Here is a 22,563-nt window from a genome sequence, read left to right on the forward strand (position 1 = left end):
CATAAACCAGGTTAGGACGCTGGCTCAGACTCTTCTGTAACGTGTTTGGCCTGTAGCTCTGCCCCTGTGGTGTTTGCTTTCGTTCACTGCTGAATATCTAGTGTTCTGTGAAGGTGTCTGAGTGGTCTAAAATTGCAAAAATCTATGATAACCTCGGACTGCCAAACTGATGGAAAAGCAGAGTTGTTGGTGCCCACCCTGTACCACATCAAGAAAAGTAAAAGCACAGTTTAGTTCTTCATGAGTCATGCTTTTCCACCGTGTATTATTGTAGCGTTTATACTTCTTACATTTTCATCTGCTGAACTTAAAGCTTCAGCCCTTCAAGCTGTGCCTTCCTGTCAACGTTGTCTTAGGGAAAGACTTGTCAGACTGTTGTCATTTGATTTCTTTGATGAGAAAGGCCTTATCGTGAAGCTTTTAGAAGTAGGTGGAAATAATTGACATACGGTAATAACAGTTCTGCAGTCAGTGATCAACAAAAATGTCTTTCTTGAATGGCAAGCTTATTTTTACTGCTGGAAAAAATGCTTCAGAAAAGACTTGTGTGACTGTTACTGTTACTCTTTCATTTTGAGTCTGAGGAGAAATAATTGGCTCCTCTTTGATGTGGTGAACTTTCATGCGCTGTCTTGATTTGCACTATGGACAGCAGATACGGGGTGAATGGCACAGTCTGATCCAAACTCTGTTATTCTGTGTTACTAGCCTGTAGCCCACAATCTTTTCTCTTTGAATTCATTTTGGAGAAACTAAAAATTTGGGACATAATGTCAAATGATTTAGAATAAGGAAAACTTATATCCCCACCCAAGCAAGCAAACTCAGGAAGTAGCTTAACAGAGTTGAAGGAATGTCAATAATGCATTTGTTTGCAAAGCACATTTCTTGATTCATTTATTTGTAGCCTTTCTATTTATAAATGCTGTATTTAGATTCTCTCACTTTTTTAATTCAAATTTTGTAATGTTTGGAATGGAAAAATTTACCATGGTTATTCTTGTGAACAGGTTTATTACAATTTATACTTCTATGAGCTGAAATTACACTTTTCTAGGAGGAATTCGTCAATTCAAGACTTTTTGAAATGCAAAAGGACACATTTTAGTGAGATTTCTGTAAGGTATAAAATGGTAATGTTGTTTTAATGGTACTTTATAGATGATTATGAAAGCAGCAGTTTTTGACTAAGTCAAAAAGAGAATAAAGGAGGGATTACGCTTTCTGAGTTTCTTTTTTGTTTGAGAAAAGACCACCTGTGAAGGAGTTGGACAATTTTTTATGTGCAGGGAAGAAAGGAAAGACACTGCTATTGGTTCCAACTCTTCTTTAAATTTTTCATTTGATTAAAAGAAAGAGGGTTGCTCTTTTGAGGTATAAAATTTTTTTCTCAGCTTTTGAGCATTGTTTTTTTGTTGTTGTTTTTACTCTGTGGCTTCAAAACCAATTCGTAAAATTTTTACGAATACGTTCCCTTACTTATGCATGTTTATCTTAAAGTCTTGCTTTGTGAGGAGAAAGCCTTTATAGTGCAGTCTTCTGCAGTAGCTGCCCTATCTTGTGGAGATGGAAACACAGCTACCCAATCTAAATGTCCTATGATTTTTCTAAATATTATGGATGGAAAAATCGGTGCTACTTTGGATCCCAATTTTTTTTATCTGTGGTTTTAGACTATGAATTGGGAAAGAAGTCAGTTGTATGCTTAAATAATGTTCTCAATTATGGTTATGGATAGTTAATTTATTGTTTTGTTTGTGCTTGCAGAAATGCTTAAAATGTGCCATTTTGTCACTGCTTTTGCTATGTTTTCCTAAATTGTGTTGATTGATTGTATATTGAATTTTGAATATAGTTCATGCAGCTGCTTATATAATTTGAATTTATTATGAAATATTTCTTATGTGTTTTTGTTACCAAAACCCTCCCTCTGCCTCCAAAAGTGCTGCTATAATTAAAGAATAGAAGTCTATTCTTTTCATCTTATCTTGGTATGCTGCTGGGGGTTTTTTTTGGTTTTTTTTTAAATCTTGTATCCCCTATTTTGTGGAAAGCAAGTGGTGGTATAGAGGACAAGATGGTGTGTATATATATGTTCATCTTTGAGATAATACTTAAGATAATATGGTGGCAGCAAGGCCAGGTCAAATCAAAAACTTACCAAGTCCAGTATTCTGACTCCAACAGTAGCTGAGACTTGATGTGTAAGGAAAAATGCAAAATCCAGGACATTTTGCAGCCACCAGAGACTAGCGGCTCACGGACTTCTTGGGCCAGAGGTACTGACTGTGTTCAGTAGTGATTCATGGATTTTTGTTCCAAAATTGCTTTTTGAATCTAAGCGACCTTTGAAGAGTCATATGCCCAGAAGTGCAGTTCCACAGAAACCTTGAGAAAGGTTGTGAAGACTGGATAATTTTTATAATAAATATTTTATTTTAAAACTGCTTAATTTTCTATAACAGAGGTTAGTAATTTTCTCATTTAAATCATTAAAATAAGTAGTTAAAATTTTATGTAATACTGATTTTATTCTTTCTAGTTCCTTGCTTCTCATATTTTTCTTGAGTTCGAGTGCGTTTGTGTTACCAGTTTAGCTGCCCAGGTCCGAGGTGATGTTTTATAGTTCTTACAGTAGGCGATAGATCATGTTGTCATTGGTACCTATGCTTCAGAGCCCTCTCTGTTTCCACATATAGAAGCTGGAGCGTAACTCGTCGGCTTTGGCAGGCAGCATTATGGGATGCCTCTAGCAGTAGACCACTAGTGCATTTGGGAAACAAGAACAGCCTGCCCCGTTTATATTTCTCCTGAACATTCGTAAGGAAAAAAATGCTGTGATGGTAACAAAATATGAGCTTCTCCACAGTTTCCAATTATGTTCCCGTACAAATACTAGGAGAAACAGCTTTTTCAGTCATTCAAATTTGAAGTTAAAAGAAAAATAAAAAATTGGACAGGCTTTTGTTTTCTAAAGCAATCTATGTTAATTAACAGTAACAGCAACAATGTCTGTTTTATACTTTCCCTTTGGCTTACTCTGTGGTCTCCAGCAAGCCCCCTAACATTTTTGTGTCTGAACAGAGGCAGTGAGGCCATGTCTCTCCCGTGTGGGTTTGATGAAGTTTGTAAAGCACCTACAACTGGAAGGAAGAAATATCCTTCGAAGCTCTGAGAATAATCCGACAGCTCTAGGTGTGTGTGTATTCCAAGCTAGTGGGTTTGGTTTTGTGCTTAATTGCAGTGGCTGTCATTTACAGTGCTTTAAAGCAGTGATGCGCTACTTCTCCTGATGAGTGCATCTGGTGACAGGGGACAGCCGAGCTCTGGCACGCCACGGTGCCTACAGCACGCACAGTCGGTTTGCACAGAGCAGCCTGTCTCTCAGTGGCTGGAGATGTTTGCCTTGCTGCTCTTGCTCTGCACACGGCGCGTACGCAGGTACATCCTTCACGTTTATCAGTGGCCTTCATGAAAGACATAAGTTCAAAGCAATCTGCAGTTACCGGCATGAATCATCTAGCGTTCACAGCATTTTCTTTTCCAGGAGAGAAGGTGGCCAGCAAGATGCTGCTGACCCAGTTAATTATTTGACAAACTGTGGCTGGAGACCCCTATGTAAAAGACATAATTTACCCAGAGCTACCGTTTCTGGAGACAACATGTAACAAGCTATAAAAAATATGGTGCTGTAAAATAAGATAAAAATAGGGAAGTAAAAGGACAACAGTGTGGCATTTGTAGAGAGACTGATTGTTTTTCATGCTTTATTTACAGGGTTAATATTTCACTTAAAAATATAGGATGGAGAACAATCTTGTGGATCGTGTATTCTAATCCCCCATCGTTTCAAGCAGTCGTTTGTATTAGGCTTGATTTCGTGTAATGATGAGTTGACCTCCTAACTGCTTTTCCTGGTTTCATAACCAAATTTTGAGTTGGTCTTAGTGTCCTGAGTTTAGGACTGCACACTCAGAGAACAGTGGGCTTCGGATTCAGGATCTCTCTGACGAGTCTGCTAAATGATCGTGAAAGAGAAAAATCACTTCACCTTTTTATGCTTGGTTTATTCTATTTAGAAATAAAAAGTGGTAGTTCAGGTATTTGGGCAATTTGATGAAATGAAAATTGCATCAGCAGCTACAAGGGGCTTTCAAATGTGAAAACTCACTTTCCAGACAGCTGTGTTTATACATAGCCTTTTAGATCTCTCTCAACTGTTTCCCAGGATAGCAGTTCTGTTGTACTGCATCCATTGAAATACAACGTGCAAAAGCTTTTTGTTTACTCTTTGCCTTTCTGCACCTTCCACCCTGAGAAAATGTGTTTGCATTGAGGGGGCGAGAAGAAAGAATATTTAACTGTGTGAAGGTTATTGTACTAATTTCTGAGACAGACTCTGAAGTTGTTGTCTTAATCAACAAAATTTTGTTTTCTGTGGATTAAAGGTTTTGTTGAAGCAATGAGATAGCTCCTTCATCCTTGTCCTCTTACCTCCTCCAGGGCTAGAAAAAACTTCTTTTACTTGACAGTCTGTACATGCACATGCCAGGTATCAGATACTCTTGTCGAACAGGAAAGCACAGTTGTATCCATTTGTTGGCTATTTTATAGTGTGTTTAGCCCAGGACGTTCTCTGTATAGTGTAATCGTGGGCATAGCTACCAGAACAGAGCGATTTAATAACGGAGCAGGCCATCCACTTCATCACAAACATTATTACCAGCAGAGGAGCTAAAGCTAGAAGCCAGTTGTTATCTGTCATTAAATACCCTGCATGTGCAAATGTATATCACCAATCCATTTAGCAACGAAACATTTATTCACCTAGGCCTGGTATCATACTGCTCCAGGATTTGAAACAACAGGATTTTCCCAGTCTACTTGCCCTTTGAATGAACTTCATTAAAATTGTTGGGCAGCTTTCCCATAGGGCCGTGAAGGACCAGTACAGAATTATGGGACAAAAATAGTGAGTGAAAGTAGAATTCTTAAAAACTCTCTTCCTGCCAAAAAGTAAAGAAACTTGTTGCTTGATTTTAGAGTTATTACTGAGACTATGTGCAAATATTGAGGGAAAGTCTCTCTGATCTGTGCTGCATACTGGCTGTAAATACAGTCTTTAGCTAATTGGTTTTGGAATGTTAGTAGTTTTTAAGACTCAAAAAACCCAACCCATATGGCATTGAAAATTAAAGTAATTCTTGTTTGCAGACTAGGGTGGTGTACAGTTTTCTTGTTTTATTTTTTTAAAGGCAAAACAAAATCCACTACTACTTTTCTGGTTGTCTTTACTAGTCTTTTCCAAATCCCTTTGAAATTTCAAGTAAGTGAAATATTTGTATGGGACTTGTCAGGTATTTAGATAAAGATGTGTATTCAGGTGGCAAGAGTGCAGCTCTGTTAAGGTGAGATTAACCCTTTTCTTCACAAACAAGGTGAGCAATAATTAATTATGTTGCATCCCTGACAAAAGCAGAGTGACAACTCTAGTGTGCAGAGAACTATTTTTTTAAGAACTAACTATGCACTTACGTGCCCAGCTCTGTATAAGTACAGAGAATTTGCATAAGTAATAACATTGAAGTGGTGCATATGCCTGTCACCTTTAATAATGCTTATACAGTTATGCATTTGATGTTTCAGAATGGGTTTTTTAGTATTTTTAGGGTAAGTATGTTTAAGCAGTGCTGAGATTACAGCTATCCAGGGGCCTGTTTTTTTTGTCCCATTAAAAATTAATGGTACTTTTGATACTGATTTATTTCTACATCTACTATAAATAAAGCAAGCCTCAGCTTTCTTCCAATCTAGTAAAAAAAACAAAACTACTAGTGTAATAAAAGATCAAATACAATAGGAATCAAAAAAATAAAATAGAAGAACCAGTGAACTTCTTCCCTTTCTGGCACAGGAGGTATCTCTCTGGTACAGGAGATGAAAAAGTTCTGCTAGAACACTACTACTTGAAATGTGTAAAGACTAAAACAAACTTAATTTGTTGTTGCTATTACAGGATAAGAAGGCTTATCTGGACATCATTCACACCTATATGGAAGTCCATGGAACTGTTCATGGGACGAGCACTATTCATATGCCCGGCTACGTAAAAAACCACGGTATACTCAGTGGGCGTGATTTGCAGTTTCTCCTGAGAGAGACCAAAGTAAGTTTGGCAAGACAGAGAAATGACTAAAATAGCTAAAAACAGATAGTGTCTGAAATGCATGCATTTCATCTCCTATGATTGAGTTCCTAATTTTAATACGTTGGAAAAACGAACAGCCAAATAAAAAAGGGTTTAAATTGCTTCTGAGTACCGAGAATACATTCTTCACCATGTCCACGTTTTGTGGATTGACAGCTATTCCTAGAAAATTGGAACCACAGCCTACAATCTAGGAGAGACATTTTACAACCAGCTTGGAAAACATAGATAAATGCATTTTTTCTTTTCCTAAACGTGATACTCAGCTCGGAGATTATCATCTGAGAATGTGCTTTTGTTTTAGCTCTGTAAATTGGAAGTTAGGTGTCGTCTGACAGCTGTTCAGTGGGTATGCTTGCTCTGCCCTACCAATGGCTTTAACCTGGAGTGACCCTACTCTCAAGGAGAGAGAAGATGAAAGGCAGGCACTTCATTCTCCGTTCATCTCCTTCCTCTGCTCCAGTTGTGCAGAGAGAGATAGAGAGCGCTTTGCCTGTAGCCCCATAGTCAAAGGAACTCAAGATAAGGGGCAGTGTGTACATTTAAATAAATAAACTTTTGTTCCCGTAGTTAGAATGCTTTGTGGGCTTTTCTGTGCCATTCCCTAATCTTTGTGGAACAATTTACAGCGTTGAAACGCTTCAGTAGATTGCATTTAAATAAAATGTTTAACTTTCAGTTGGTGAAAGAAATGGTTTGTGTGTTTAAAATTGGCAAAATGTATGGAACCTTACCACTTACTCCCTGTTGTCGATGGGTTTCTTGCTGTGCACTTCTATATAAAAACCTATTAAAAAAAAAAGAAAAGAAAAAAGCAAGCAACTCCCACTTATCTGACACTACTGCAGAGATCTCTTTTTTTGAAATATTTAGGGAAAAAATGGTAATTTGAAGTCTGCGTGACAGCTGTTGGCAAATTACGATTTTTTTAAAGGCAACCACTGTGTGTATGTACTTAATGCATACAGATACACATAATGTTGCGGATTAAAAAGGTCAACATTTACTTTCATCATAGGCATAACTAAGACTACCCAGCTTTTGCTTGTATAGAGTATGAAATCACTGTGTTAATCATAGTACTAACGTGGGTAGAATATTGACGTTATAAAAACCCCTAGTACAAACAGTGACTTCTTTCTGAGAAAATGCATTTTATTCACTGGAATAGTAAAATAAGCCGATGAACTTTCTATAAAATTGCTGACGTCCTTATAATTTGCAAAGTACGGCTTGTAATACTAGTTATATTTGAATAACGGCCTTCATCTCTAATTCTTTATCAGCTCTCTTACATTTATTATGCTAAACATCTTGGTTTTCAATATTAAGTAGCTAGCTCTTGTGGTTGTTACTGGTTTTATTTGCTGTGCTCCAGGATGCAATGTACAGATGCACTTAGTTTAGGACAAATCGAAGTTGATACATACATATTATGCAGCTCAGCACCGTGCTTGCAGAGTTACATGGGCTTTATGGCAGAGCAAGCAGCCCTACTAGTTTAACTCCACACTTGGACTGATAAACCCAGTCTTTCAATACCAGCTGGAAGATACTAGCTTGTGATTGTGAAGTACTCGTGAGATCAGTAAGCTGCTGTATTTTTCATAGTTTGTATTTTTGTAAAAAACATGGATCTCTGCTCTGCTGCACTCAGTGTCCTACAAACATTTGCAATTTTTAGTAATTTTCCATACTATTGCTGTGCATCGTTTATCTTTTTTTTTTTTCTTTCTAACACTGGGGAAAATCCTTTTAGAACTTGTATTTTTTCGCAGATGGCACTAAGAAACACATCAATGTGTTTCAGACCCCCATATCAGATAGCTAGTGTTTTTGTCGAATAACCTTTTTGATACACTTTCTTAATAAACCTTCTTTTTATTATTTTAAAATAAATCTATAAATAATATTTTCATATAGCTTTTTCAACTTTTGTTAGCAGATTTGCAAATGACCAAAGTTGTTCCTTTAAAAATAAAAATAAAAAAATGCAGCCAGGCTAACAAAATTGTAACCTCATGATAGGCAGCTACGAATCCATCCACTTCTCCTAATATTTGTCGTCTTTCATTGTCAGACAGATCAGAGTGAAATGTATTTCTGATGTCGCAACCAAATGAAATGAAATATGGCTTATTGCACCATGAGTAATTATTTCTCTTATTTTTACTGCCTAATACTTAATTGTTCCAGTATATTTAGTTTAACAGAAAAAGTAAAGCAGCAACATCCTGAGACTGAAAGTGGAAATTGAGACTTACCATCTAATTAATTTGGGCTTTTTTTTTTCATTTGGAACTGAATATTTATTTTACTAAGCTGATGCTTAGTATTTCATAAGTACAATGGCTGTTCTGCCTTAGCATATGATTGACTCTGTGTTCATCTCCTTTCATGGACATACTTGCTCTAAGTATTTTTGTTGCCTGTACATTCACAGTTTTTGGTTCTGGTGTACTTTAAGAGAGAATAATTTAACATAGCTTAGCATAAAACACCACCTTTTTATCATTCACCTGTCTAGCTTAGACAACTGCTGCGTGTGTGGATTGATCATGTTTATATCGAGTCAATCATGAAAGAACAGTTCCTGGGATTGGATTGCAAAAATAAGTGCAATTTTGCACAAAAATCAAGCTGACTTGAACGGGAGCTTTGTAGCCAGGGAAGCTTTGTGTACATGTGCACATGCATCCGTGATGTTCAAGGACACTGGTAGAAAATTAAAAAAAAACTCTTTTTTTAATCATAATCACTTTAATCACTAGGCAACATGACCAAATCCCTGTAATGAATTTAGTTATGGGGTTTTTTTGTCACTAGACGATCAGTGTCCTGATGAAGGCATGTGAATAGCAGGAGCCGGAACTCCCTGATGACAACATCCGGGTCTACAGGGCTCGCTTGGACCATCCAGGCCTGCTGTTCGCTGTGTCTAAGCAACAAACCTTGTCTTTAAGCTTCCAGAAACATTCAGATTTTTCTTTTTCTAAACAAATGTTTTTAGACTTAAGGGCAGGGATTGTCTTTCATTGCCTGTGATTTCAACATTGTATTAGCAAGCTTTTGTCAGGTCAGTTGACAAGTGATCTCGTTCTTAGAAAGTCAGAGCTAAGCGGTAATTACCAGCTCACCCATTGCAAGGTACTCGCTGGTGTTGCTGCTGTGTTTTGCCCCTAGAGCAAAATAGCCATAGGTAACAGCTAAATGGTGATTCTCGGTCAGAGCTTTGCATTGCCAAAATGCATTTAATCTCCCTGAAGGAGCTGATGCTGGGCACAATTAATCTCAAAAACACGGAGGCGCAATTTTGTTCTAGTGTATATACGAAGCAATGCATTTCAGAGCACGTGTGTTTTCCAGACAGGAGGGGGCTGTTTTATATTCGTCATGGCTAGTTCAGCTGTGTAGTGCGTGACAAAGACGAGACATGTCAGCAGTTCCCAATGAGATGATGTGAACCCATTCATCACGTAGAGGAAAACAGGGCAGGCAAGCTGGCGGCCTCCGGCCAACTTCGTTGGCTTCTTGCCGAGTGGGCAGCTGGAGGACTAGGACCAGGCTGTCTTGGGAGCACCAGTTCTGAATTTTTGAGGAATACTCCTCTTTTAGAGAAAGTTCAGATAGAACTTTTTACTTCAATTCACAGTCAATTTTTGAGGGAATCTATTTTTTGCTAGTAAATGGAATTTACGGTTTCTGAATGGCGGTTCATAAAGCTAGGTGCAATACCTTGATTAGGTAGTTTCAGACAAATCCTATTCCAATGTTGGATAAGCAGAAATAGGAAAATGAACTTCTAAATTTTTTTCATATTGTCTTTTATAAAGTAATATACTTTTTAATTCCACATACTTCACAAAAGCAGCTGAACAGTCATTTAACTATAGTGAATCTATTCTACAGATGTTTCAGTCACGAAAGGATTGACTTTTTCAAAAAACATTTTATATTCATGAGGAAAATCTATCAAAATTGTTCCCAATAGTCTTTGCCACCCTCTTCTTTCTGTAGTTAGGAAAAGAATATATAAAATAGTTCAGTAAGGAGGCATACAAAAATAATGATAAAACTACCAACCGTAAAGGATAAATTAGATAAAGTGCACTAATGTAAGAAAGGGAAGAGGAAAAGATAAACACAAGAGTTTATGGGACGATAGCACTTAGAATAGTCTCTGGAATGTGAAAGCTTTCTCTTAAATATTCAGCCAGTAAGAACTATTCAGTCAGTGAAGTAAAACTTTTACTCCTTATTTTGTACTTTTGGCTGTAATTTATAAAGACTATTTGTTCAAGTACTCATTTTTATTAGCAGCCTGATCTGGTGCCACAAATTCCACAAATAAATTGCTTAGTGTTGGCTGAAAGTCAGTGGTTTTCCAAAAAAACCCCCCAAAAGTGGTGGTAAAGCAGTTGTCATTTCAGAGACACTTCCATTTCGCTACTGCGCTGCGAAGGGAATGCACGCGCTGTAATCGGAGACGAGTGGTGTTTTAGCTGGTGTGATACGGGTGGCCACCTCAAAAGCCTCAAAGTCCGTAACAGGGATTCAATTCCCTGTAAAGGCAGAAAAGGTTCCTGAGGAGCCTTTCTTATGAAAACTGAAGTATTCCTGCTCAAGGGTTTCAATACCTGCGTTATTTATTTATTTAAGTTAGGCATGTGAGACTGCAGATGTGAAACCCCTTTTTTGATTCATGCAGACCTGCAGATGCAAGGACACCGGGGTAGTAGTCCATACAAACAGGAAAGTGGCTTTAAAAAAAGGCTGTTACCAATAACCATTTTACATCTGCATTTATTTGCTGTTATCTACTGTAGATGCACTTCTATGCTCTAAGCTCCTCCTGGCAGCAGTCTTGCTATATGTGGCTTTAGCATACAGAACCTACTGTGGCGTGTGCACACTTAAAACAGTGTATGAATAATAATGAGTCTGGCTTTTGGAAACATTTTTAAGTTGAGCAAAATGCTCACATACTGAATGAAATGGTTTTGAGCAGTGATCTGCCGGTAGAGTATAAAAGACTGGTACCCTGCATAGCAATCGCACCGCCGTTAAAGCGAGATGAGGGCTGACGTTGTGGAACCGTGGGTACCAGCAATTACATTATCAGCAAGTTCAACTTTGGAGTTTTGCAGTGCAGGTCTTAAACCATAGTGTGCCGGAAGCTGCAGGCCGTGGTGTCCGGCCCAGCATCAAGCAAGAGAATACCCTAAAAGCCGTAGTCAGCAACCTTCTGTGGAGGCGGCGGTACGCGCTAAGTGTGCGTTTTTATATCACAAAATTGCTGAGGTGCAGTCTGTGCTTGACCTTTACCATCTAGTGGGAGGGAGCCCTGTCTTCCACCCAGCATGAAACTACCCTGAGGAAGGAGGTCTGTTCAGTGGTACTTGAAAATAGTTGTCAGTTTTCTGTCTTTTATTGTTTCTATTTTTTTCCCCTCTTCTTTTTCAATTAGTGACATTGAGCATTTCCATTTTACGCTTTTAGGAACAGATTGTTTTGCCCTTTTGAGAAATAACAAGCTGCATATAACTCAAAGGATTAGTAAATGAGAGCATCATGTGGCTAGATTAACGGAAAGGTCCTGCATTCGCTGACGCTTTGCTTTCACGTCATGAATGTCACATGAATGTGACTTTCTCAAGTCAATCAAGATATTCTTCAGTTTTGCTGTTTATGCCATAAAAAAAATACTAGCTCCCTAACCAAGCAACATTTATAAGGGCAGCTTTGGGGAGCAGGGTCAGGACTGCCCTTGGGCCCGTCGGTTGGGCTGGCGAAGGCAGTGCGGTGGGGAATGGCAGGAGGCTTCGGGGGTCTGCAGGAAGGGAAGGAGCCGGGGGCTGCGGGCAGCCGCACCGCTGCAGCGATCCCGTGCATCGCTCGCTCGCTCTTCAAAGGTATGGTGCTGCTTAGACGTAAGGTTTGAAAACGGATGCGAAGCAGGTGGCAGGCTATTTATTATAGATTAAGCGCTGACAGGGTGCCCTGTGCTGTCACCACGCAGAACCAGGTTCCTTTCCCCATGGAGCTTCCTCCTGAATACATGGACCAGTCAGAACAGGCGAAAAACTGCTCGGCAGTGCACAGCAGTGGTTTATTAAAAAAGAAAAGTGAAAAACAAAACAAAGAAGCCGACATTCTCTTCATAACAGACAACCCGGATCATGGGAGAATTGATATTTCAGATGTTTTTAGTTGCTGGTTCTCTGCTGGTTTTCTGCCTGAACTAAGGAGCATTTTTAAAAGTAGCATCCTGTGTGCAATTGTTTGAAATGATTTTGTGCCCATAAGTTATTACTTTCAAGAGATGACATTTCTTGAAATTAAGCTTCTTTCAAGAAGAAAATTAACATATACTTGTTTTGATTGGAAGGTAATATATCTTTTGCCATATATAGCAAATGCTGTTTACGTAATCTAGCTTTTGTTGAGATAGTGGTTCAGATCTTTTTCTGTTAGGCACTGGAGAGTTTCCTGTAAGATTCAAATCTGCAAGATAACCAAGATATGTTCTGCAGATAGGTGACTTTTTTTTAACCAGAAGATTTGTTTTAGTCTAAATATCAATACTCATCGTCATACAGTAAAAACTGTATGTCTTCAAGTAAGGTGAGAGGTTTTAACCATTCAGAGGTTTCCAACGTTCTTTTTAAAGTCAGCCAACTCAGAATTTTATATTACTGTTGCCGTGAGCCAAAGGATTAATGCTGCAAAGACTATACTCAACAAGACTGATTACAGTTTTATGCATCAACATTAAGATTATTTAAATTTTTATGCAGCCTTACCTAAGCTCCTGGGAAAAAAAAGTTGGTTTTCAATTTTTTGTTACTAGGATTCACTTCCCATGTTGTGGAAAACTTAATGTTGAATAGTACAATTTGGTCTCCTCAACTACATATGTCCTGAATACACGATCCTAATTGTTACGAAGCTTGGTCTTTATTTTCTGTGAAAAAAAGCAATAGCTATATATATATGTATGTGAAGTCACTTAGCAGTGCTGAGAAATTTGTGGCAGTCATAGCTGTTATGAATCAGAGCCCTTCGTTCTCTCGTTATAGTCAGACTTTAAGATAAAAATAAAGAACCCTGTATTTAATTCAGTGTTTTTAATCATGCTAGACCAGGAAAGAGATCTAAATAATTGCTGTGCAACTGTGAAATGTGAATATGAAATTTCTTTGCACTGGAGAAAAAACACTACCTTTTCTAGAGCACCTGTAATCACAGCTGATAAGAAGAACAGCTTTGTGATGCATTTTTCCTCCTTCGATTGCCCTTGGACGCATTGAATCCACTTAATCTTGTGCAAGCTCTTGCTGATGAGGTACAGTGTCTTCAGCTGATGTTTGCTGCCATCTACCGTTTTAATTAGAAGGCTTAATCAGTCTGGCAGGAGCGTGTTCATACTGGCAAAACCAACAAATTAACTGGTGTGGGGGAGAGAGGAATACAGCGGTGCAGCTGTTCAGGGAGGTCACTGCTGGAAAAGCCGTACCTGCTAGTCGACAGGAGCGCCCCAGCAGTTTCGTTTGAACAGCAATCAAACCACCAAATCACATTTTCCCCCAAAATAACTGAAAGGGTCTGTTGTTGCCTCAGCTACATGAAAAACCTTCTCAGCTCATTACAGAAGATTATTGTCAAATCTGTTTTACAGGACATTCCAGGACTGCTTGGGCTGGAGGTGAGGGGAAGGAGGGGGAGCAGCCCAATCCCTCACAGCCTTCAGCGTGATGATTTTCGTAATAATTTTGTTATAGAATATGATAGAAGGTTACTGAGCCCTTCTCTTCTTAATGTTACATTCTGTAGGCTTGTACCTTTAGAAATGCATCGCTGTTTAGGTTAGCTCTTAGCTTTCAGTTTTTGTAAAGAACAAAAATTAACATGGTGTTTCTCTTCTATTTTTCAGCTGTTTGTTGGTCTTGGATTCCCATATGAAGGGCCTGCTCCTTTAGAGGCTATTGCTAATGGATGTGCTTTTCTAAATTTAAGATTCAGCCCACCAAAAAGTAGCAAGAATACAGAATTTTTCAAAGGCAAGCCTACGCTCCGAGAGGTAAGCTCTATTAATGTTGATAATTTCTGTATTGCAAATGATTATGGATTTCTTTTTTGTACCACAGTAAAGGAAAAATCACATGCACATTCACAGTTCATTGCAAAAAGTGTAAAACTGTTATTTCCTTTAGCCCTTGATGGGATTTTCAATCCTTATTTTTATAGGACAAGCAAAATTTTTCATTCACATACTGTTAAGCTTTAGCTCTACATATCTGTATGTACATTCTGCTAGTTCTTATTGACAGATCATGTATTTAAGCTTCACTTGAAAACCTGATCTTCCGCCCAGGAGCAGACCATGCCATGTTATATAAGATGTGTCAATTTGAAAGGATTTTTTATTTTGTTGAAGAAACAAACAGTACTCTGTACTGTGCAATAAGTAAAGAAGTGTTTAAGTAAATTATAAAAAAAGTTGTCTGAGGGTTTTTGTGTATGGTTTTTTTTTCTTTTTTTTTTCTTCCTTCCCCCTCCGGAAGAGATCTGCTCAAGGCACTGTTGAGCTCTGGTGTTAATGCTAACAACCCACTGTGTTTGTGGTTGAATACTAAATACATTTGGAGAACTGACTTTTTAAGAGAACAGGAAAACCTAACCTCAAGGTTTCAAAACAGCCAGGATATTTAGACTCTATTAAGAGAAAAATGAGGCTAAGTAAACTGGCCCCTTATCCTGGCACTGACTTGGGAATATTTAGCTTCCCTGTAGGTAAAATTAGGCCTGTAACTTGCAAGTATTTAGCAGGCCTGTAGCCATTTTTGACATGAACACTTTTGCTTGTGACCATGACTTGTTCATAGGGGTCTGTGTGTGCACATATTACTATTGCACATGTATATTAAAGAATGCTTATATATATTTTCTTTACACACTTCCCTGAAGGAAAGCTCTGTGGTAATATTTGGAGAAAGGGAATCTTGCACAGCAGTATCTCCCCACTGCAGTGATGCTTCAGCTGGCTAAATGGTGTACTGAGCAGCTCCGGGTAGTTGATAAGCAAAGGATAGTTTCCCATTTTAAACCAGGAATATAAATTACTTAGGGTTTGGCAAGCCATGGCTGTAATTGCCTTTCAGCTCGTTACACAAATGGTAGGTGCGGGTCGCTGAGGCCAGACTTGCCCTTTCTCATAGTTTGACATTACTAACAAAGGAGGCAGCAACAGGAAGAAAAAAAAAAAAAAAAAAAAAAAAAGCTAGTTTAAACTTGGGCTTGGCATCTTTCGAAGCTTTTCTTCTCTGGGCTGCTCGGTTGTTTGTCCCTCTTCCAGTCCCTCTGTGCCCTGGCGCAGCAACCAGCTGGGTTCAGTAAAGCACCAGGACCCCCCCGCCTCTTCCCTAGGAATATTAGCGCTGGGAGTGCTGGGCTAAGTCCTTCTGGCAAGTGTCAGCACTGACAGAAATACTGCACACCTGGCCCGCAGGGAAGACTAACCGCTCCTGACTGCTTCAGTACAAAACCCTGGCGTGAGCGTTCCCCGTGAATGCTGTTTGCTCTGTTAATGTGCTTAGCTGACCTGCTCCTAAGAGCAGCCTTTTCCGTAGCTGGTTCCCACAACTGCGTTTGGATCCCATTACCAGGTGCTGGCTCCTTGGAAGTAAGAAAGTTCTCAAATCCCTCTGTCAAATTTTTTCAAGTGGAAAAGGAGCACAAAAGTTTGTGTAATTCTGAAAATTGATTGATTATCCAAAGATAGGTTTGAGAATAAAGTCTGCCAAGTTTGCTACTTCTGCCAAGTAGCCTTTGTAAGTAAGTCACTATTTCTCTCTTGTTTAGAGAGAGAGAGAGAGAAAAAAGTTAACTGTTTTTCCCCCCTGCCCTCAAGGTAGATCCTCCAGCAAAAACTCTGCAGGAAAATTGAAAATGAGAATTTTCATTTTAGGTCAACAGTTGTTTTGTCTTGGAAGGTCATTCTGCTGGGGAAAGAGCCAAGTAGAAAAAAAGAAACCAGTCGCTATCAAATAGCTTGTTTTGTACTGGTATTTCTTCTCCATTTCTTAAAAAAAAAAAAAAATAAAACATTGTGTGCTAAATCTAGTTAAAACATGTGGGTGTTTTTTCCCACAGAAATTATTTTCTGCTTTTAGGAAGAAAAAGACTTGAAATCATAAATTAATTCAAATTTTTTAGGAATTTTTATAGGTTTTAATTATAGGCAGAGGGAGTATCTCATGAGTGTTTAAAATATTAAGCTCTGGCTGATTAAAGCATTTCTGTATGAGGGAGGAGGCTTAATGTTTTTTGAGAGTATATGTGCAGAATAGCTGGCGCAATGAAAATACGTTGCTATTTACCCTTAATACTTAAACACCTAATAGCCGGAGAAGTTTAATTGTTCACCTTCCAAATCTGGCCTTAGTGTTGCGGTCGGAGAGGGTCAGAGAAAGTCTGATCTAAAACATAATTCCTCAAGCCTTGTGGAACTGAAAATGCCGTCTATGGTCACATTTTTAAGGTGCAGGAGAAGTGTTTTGTTGTTGTGGAAAGCATTAGGAATGTGGCTTCTGTGACCTAAAGCTCAGGCCTCAGCACGCTCGAACTCGGACGGTCCTGGTAACCCAGATTCTGAAGTATGTATAGGTTTAATGGTGGTGGAAGTACTACCGAAAAGGGTTCAGATCTGCAGGTCTTACGGAAGGACTGGGCTTTCTGGAGGAGCTGAAGGCCCGCAGACGGGAGCCCGGCGCGGGGGGCTGCAGGTGAGTACGGCCAGCTGCGTGAGCCGCCTCGGGAAGCGGCGCCGCGGCCCCACGCCGGGTCACCGGGCCCTCGTCGCCCCGCCGCGGTGTGGGCCCACGCGGAGCCGGCCCTGCGGCCGCTGTGGGGTGGCTCTCGGAGCCCACGGTTGTGCCGCTTGGTCCCGGGCACAATTATAGGGCGGGCTGCTTCTGTCCGTAAACAAAATACGACAGGCAATTTTATTTTTAAATAGTTCTTGCATTTTGGTTTGCATTCACACAAGAGAGCAAGTAGGGTACATACCTAGGTCAAGAGAAGAGTCTTTCCAGCAGATGCGGTTTTCTGCCTCAGAGCTTTTCTACTGTCTAGTCTTACTGTCTAGTTTTTTTTATATCATGCATAAAAAGACAGCTGTATTTAAAAAAAAAAAAGAAAGTGATTTTCCTATATTTTATTTTATTTTAAAAGCAGTTTTCTTCTGAGGTCAGTGTGAAACGTACTTCTCTCTTCTGCAATTTTTGCTTCCTTTTAGTGTGTCCATTTGCATATTTCTTTTATTTCTGTGACAACTGTCACAAAATCTTATTTTCAGTGTTGTCCTGTTAGTTACAGAGTTTCTAGCAAGCAATCTCTGATATAACTTGATCCCAGTTGATCTAGCTGATTCTTTACTGAAATTGTTTTCTGACAAAGCAGTGAGCAAAATATCAGTTAAGTTTTAATGCTGTCATTGAGGTCAAATCACACTTTTGCTGGCAGCAATGAGAATCAGAATTCATCCAAAGTGATAGAAATGGTGCTTTACTCATTTCTCTTTGCAGAAGTTTAGAAATGCTTGAGTTTTGAAGCAGGGACGGGGCAAGGTGAAGGTGACACAGGGCAAGGCCGACTTCTCTTTAAACCTCTGGTACAGGTCTAACCAGGACTGGCAGCAATCACAAGCTGTGAAACCTGGGGGTTGCTTTGTGAATGAGCTCTAGTCCAGCTCCGTGAGGAAGAAGGGCCTCGTTGTAAAAGTAATTCCAGTACGCAGCAAATCTCATGCTGGGTTTGTCGTTGTGAAGACCAAAGCCGCAAAGTAACGCAAATGTTACTTGTGATCTGTGTTATTTTCTGATTTCCAGTTTGCTGACTGAATTCACTCTCTAAACGCAGAAAATCTGAACGATGGCTTAGGAGGAATGATGTTGACTTAAATTCTAGCTGAATTATTGCGTTATCTTTGTGTACTTCATCCAACAAATCTGGAGAAGAGCGAGATGGGGAAGGATATCTTGCCACTTGTTTTTTACTGGTATCATTTCTTCCTTTCAGCTGACATCTCAGCATCCCTATGCCGAAGTTTACATTGGGAAGCCTCACGTCTGGACTGTAGACATCAATGATCATTCCGAAGTTGAGAAAGCAGTGAAAGCAATTTTGAATCAAAAGGTGAGAAAAGTGTTCTCTCAATCTGTAATCAACGCTGGAGAGCATAGCGTGTACTGCACGTAGAGCACCTTATAATGGCGGTCTAGTTAGAGCAGTGCGGCTCTTTGGAAGGTTATTAGGAAAAAAAAATTCTGTTTCATCTCTCTGAATCTGATTATCATGATTTAGTACTGGATATGTCAAGTTTTTACAAGAAAAAAATCTGTGGATATATAAAGAAATGGGAATTTCATATGTAAATTACAGAGCAATCTGTATTTTCTGTGCGTTCAGTGAGGAAGTTTCCCTGCTGATTCCTAGGGCACTGCACGCTGTCCAAATATATGCTCAACTCTTTTGACTGATTTTCTAGCCTTAGCATAACTGCCTCTTAAGTGCTCATGCACTTATGGCATGGAGTTCTAATGAATGCACTTTAAAAAGAAAAAAAATTTTGGAAACCAGTTTGAAAGCATGTTCAAAGGTATCAGGGGTTTTTTTTGTCATAATGTTTTCTTTTTTATTTCAAATCCAGAACTGGCACTTAGTTAAAACAGAGGCTTTGGGATCCAGTGGTGTCTCAGGCTAGCTTTGTTACTTTGCAGTAAACCATGAATTTCCATCATTTAACATCTCCTCAAAGATAATCACTGAGCAATTTTTTCATTGCCTCTGCAAAGGAGAAGAAATCAGCTTAAACTGTTGGCTTTGTAAAATAGTGATTTGTTAATGACTATATTTGTGTTTATTTTTGCTACTTAGGCTGTTATGTATTATATTCTATACGAGCTGCTACCACAGTGCACTGCAAAGTTTGTTTAAACAAAAAAAAATCTAACCTAAACACACGATGTTTCAACAGATTGACCCTTATTTACCTTATGAATTTACATGCGAGGGAATGCTGCAGAGGATGAATGCATTTATCGAGAGACAGGTAAGAACTTCTAACGTGGGTGTCGATGCATTTTTTGTTCTATGTTGAGAAGGGAGGGCTCCCTCTGTTTTAAAGCTTCTTGATGTTGTTGCTGTTCGAATAGAAATAAGTGAGCTGTGCAGTCCTTGGCTAGGCTGTTGTTTGCTCCAAGGAAGTTCAGTTGGTGACCCGCATGGATGCGGTCACTTCTGTGGACTGGACAACGTGGGGCTTGTGAGCCTCCTACCAGGGACCGCGCTGGTGGGATGTTTCAGTGCATGTGATAAAAATGCACTGGAGACTCTCTAGCAGTTAAAACGTAGTGCTGAGCGCCAGAATATCCGTTCTGGTTCTGCTGCTCAGTTTGACTCTGGGTTCCAATTCATCTGGGAGCTGCTGATTCATCATACTACTTTGCAAAAGTGGATATACTTATCTGTATTTCAGGAGCTATAGGATTTTTTTTTTTCCTCTTTGCAAAGAATCTTCCTTCTTCTAATGTTATGTCAAAGCAGAAAGACCAACTAATTTCTTGGTGAATTTTTTTTGTTTTCACACAAAATATTTGGATCATGAAATATCACATAAATACAGAGATACTTTTGTGGTAGAATTGCACTTAGACTAAAGCCTCTGGGTGGATTTTCAAGTATTTAGCTTCAATCAGTAAAGCTTTAAATGGTTTTGAAACCAGTTACTTAAAAGACTGCTGGTCCCCATGCGTTATTACCACAGCTCAGCAGAAGGTATTGAGTTGGAGTAATAAACTGGAGAGATTTGAATGGGATCCTGATTTCTAGAAGCTATATGTTTGCTTGGACTTCTGCCCAAGGCCAGATCTTGCAAAGACCTGTTTTTCACCTTTTGTTCTGGCTTCTGCAGAAAAGCAGAAATAATCTGTTTCTCTTTTGTGCTGAATAACTTCCAGGATTGCTTTCCAAAGCGCTGGATGGGCTCCTGAGCCTGTATTTTTGAAAGCTGACAGTATTACAGACAGTAATAAAGAATAACATAGCTTCAGTTCACAAGTGTACTTAACATAACATAGTTATTTCCAATTTCCTGCTAATAGACCTTCATGCTTTTTGCTGCTGTGTTGGTAACGCAGCCTGTAAAAGTAGCTCTGCTCCTTTCGATCCTTCTGAGTTCACTGTAATTGAGAGTTTTTGTCAATACAGGAAGAAATGGAGCTCACTATAAGGGAGACAGAGTAACAATATAGAGATAGTGTCTTTGGGGCAAAACTGTTCCTTCCCTCCTCCCCAAGAGTGCTGTGTCCCAGCTTCTACTGAGTGCTTCTCAGAAATAAATACAGCATAATTTTGTTCATTGTTTTGACTAATTGTCAAAAGCCGTTATTGTTTCACAGCCACCAGGATGCTCGAGTATCGTTATTAGCTCCGTTTGCTTAGCACTGTGCCTGATGCACTGGATGAGGCAGAAAACAGAGATTCAGAGCTTGCTTTGAAGAGTTTGCAGTTGGAGGCAGGCAGAAGAGAGAAGGGAGCACGAGCTCGGAACAGGAGCCAGGATGAATGGAGCTGACGTGTTATTCAGAGACCGCGGGGTGCATTAACCAAGAGTGTGGCCCTCCAGGGCATTTTGAAGGTGAAGAGGATGGGGGCCAGATGTACTAGCGCAGACGTCATCCTACGGGATAATGAAACCGCAGGATTTAAGGGAGTTGTCCGGAGTTCCCCTCTGGGTGCCTGGGCTCCGGATCAGCACGGAGGGCAGCGTCGAGAGAGTGCCCTGCCACCGGGCCTGCCTGAGCCTCCCTGTGACCTGCCAAATCCACTCCCTGTCCTGTTTGGTGCCTGCTCCAACAGTTGAGGCAGCGCTGCAAAGCGGCAGCACAGGGTGGGAGCCACAGGGTGGGACTGCTTAAATTGGCACTGCCATCAAGGGAGCACCCGGGGAACGGCGGCCGGAGCAGCCGCAGGATCCCCCTTGCAAACTCGGAGCTGCTGGAGGAGGCGGGCTGGGCTGATCCGACAGGCGTGCTGCCTTTGCGAGAGGCGCTCAAGCGGAGCGCTCGGTAACCCGGCCGAAAACCGTGTTGCCTGGGCTCTGCGGGCTCAGCAACGTGCCTTGGCTCACGCCGGGAAGGGCACGGGGGCAGCGCGTCCGGCCAAGAGCGGGGAGAGCCAGCGGGAAGGGCAGGACACCTCCTTCCCCAGCAGCAAGCTGTTAAACGGGCTCAGCCCCTCTCGCCCTGGAATCGAGGTTGTGGGTAAAACAAACGTAAACCCAGTCTCTGGTGAAGCTTCATCTTTGGCTTTACATAAAATCTTTATTTTATCCTTACAGCATACGATGTGGGGCAGGATAGATTGGAGTGAAGTTACCAGATGCAGGTTGCCTTCAGTGGTGGTAGCAAACCCAGGCAGAGAGACACAGCGAAGCCCAGCCCTGCGTGCGGGCGCCTGCGAGGGCGACGCGCCCTGGGACGGTCTTAACGGCACCAGCTGCGGAGGGAGGCCTCCCACCGAGCCGCAGACCCGAAACGGGAGGCTGCTGTTACCTTGTGCCCGATTTGGGGGAAGAATTTCAAAAGAAATATAAAAAGCTGAAGCCCCCAGCATACTAATAGCACGCTAGTAACATACGACCGTATTAATCCAGTACTGCAGTCCTGGACTAATAATTGGCCGTCATCTGTTATTTGATATCTGTTAAATGGATGCAATGTGCCTTTGAAATTAAAATCTTTTTAAAGGTTAGCAGTGGAGTAATTTTTGAATACAGATAGATTTCCTCCCCCAGGCAGTATTTTAAATATTGATTTATAAAAGGATGTAGTAAGCAGGGCACCTAACTCCGGCTAGCAAAGCAACCTTTTGGAAACAACCCCATTAAAAAAATACCTCTGACCATCTATTGTTAACCTGTCTCTGTAGGTGCTGTTAAAAAGTACTCTAGCATAAATACCGTCATAAATTACTCACGTTTCTTTTTTCAGATCCGAAATTGTTCTTTCTTGTTACAGAATGTGCTAACCCTAATAAATCAGTGCCACCTATTAATGAAAATGTGTATGATTAAAGAATTAATTCATTTGCCTTGTGACTTCATGAAAAGTCAGTTTATTATCTCTCCAAATTTTTCTTCGCAGTTTACGCCTGAAGCACTTTTGCTCTATGACATTCATATTTCCATTATCTGTATGTATGTATCATACTACTTGGGTTAATCAAAATGCTCTTATACTGAGAAAGCAACTCAACAAAGTAGTAGTTCACATTTTGTCCTTATATGAAAGTGT

General features: G+C 40.1%; 1 protein-coding gene across 6 annotated transcripts in view; it reads left to right on the forward strand.

The window, feature by feature from the left end:
• Positions 1-22,563, forward strand: part of MGAT5 (alpha-1,6-mannosylglycoprotein 6-beta-N-acetylglucosaminyltransferase) — a 140,269-nt gene that overhangs the window by 105,671 nt on the left and 12,035 nt on the right. For 4 of the 6 annotated variants that reach the window (XM_067299359.1, XM_067299358.1, XM_067299355.1 and 1 more), the window contains exons 12-15: positions 6,017-6,166; positions 14,142-14,288; positions 18,287-18,403; positions 19,245-19,319. In XM_067299359.1, coding sequence (XP_067155460.1) covers positions 6,017-6,166; positions 14,142-14,288; positions 18,287-18,403; positions 19,245-19,319 — 489 coding nt within the window. Of the gene's footprint in view, positions 1-6,016; positions 6,167-14,141; positions 14,289-18,286; positions 18,404-19,244; positions 19,320-20,667; positions 22,430-22,563 lie in introns of those variants that run through there. The other 2 variants (XR_010884609.1, XM_067299360.1) reach the window with 2 other exon arrangements.

The sequence above is a fragment of the Apteryx mantelli genome, chromosome 6 (genome assembly GCF_036417845.1).
Source record: "Apteryx mantelli isolate bAptMan1 chromosome 6, bAptMan1.hap1, whole genome shotgun sequence".
Classification (NCBI taxonomy): Eukaryota; Metazoa; Chordata; class Aves; order Apterygiformes; family Apterygidae; genus Apteryx; species Apteryx mantelli.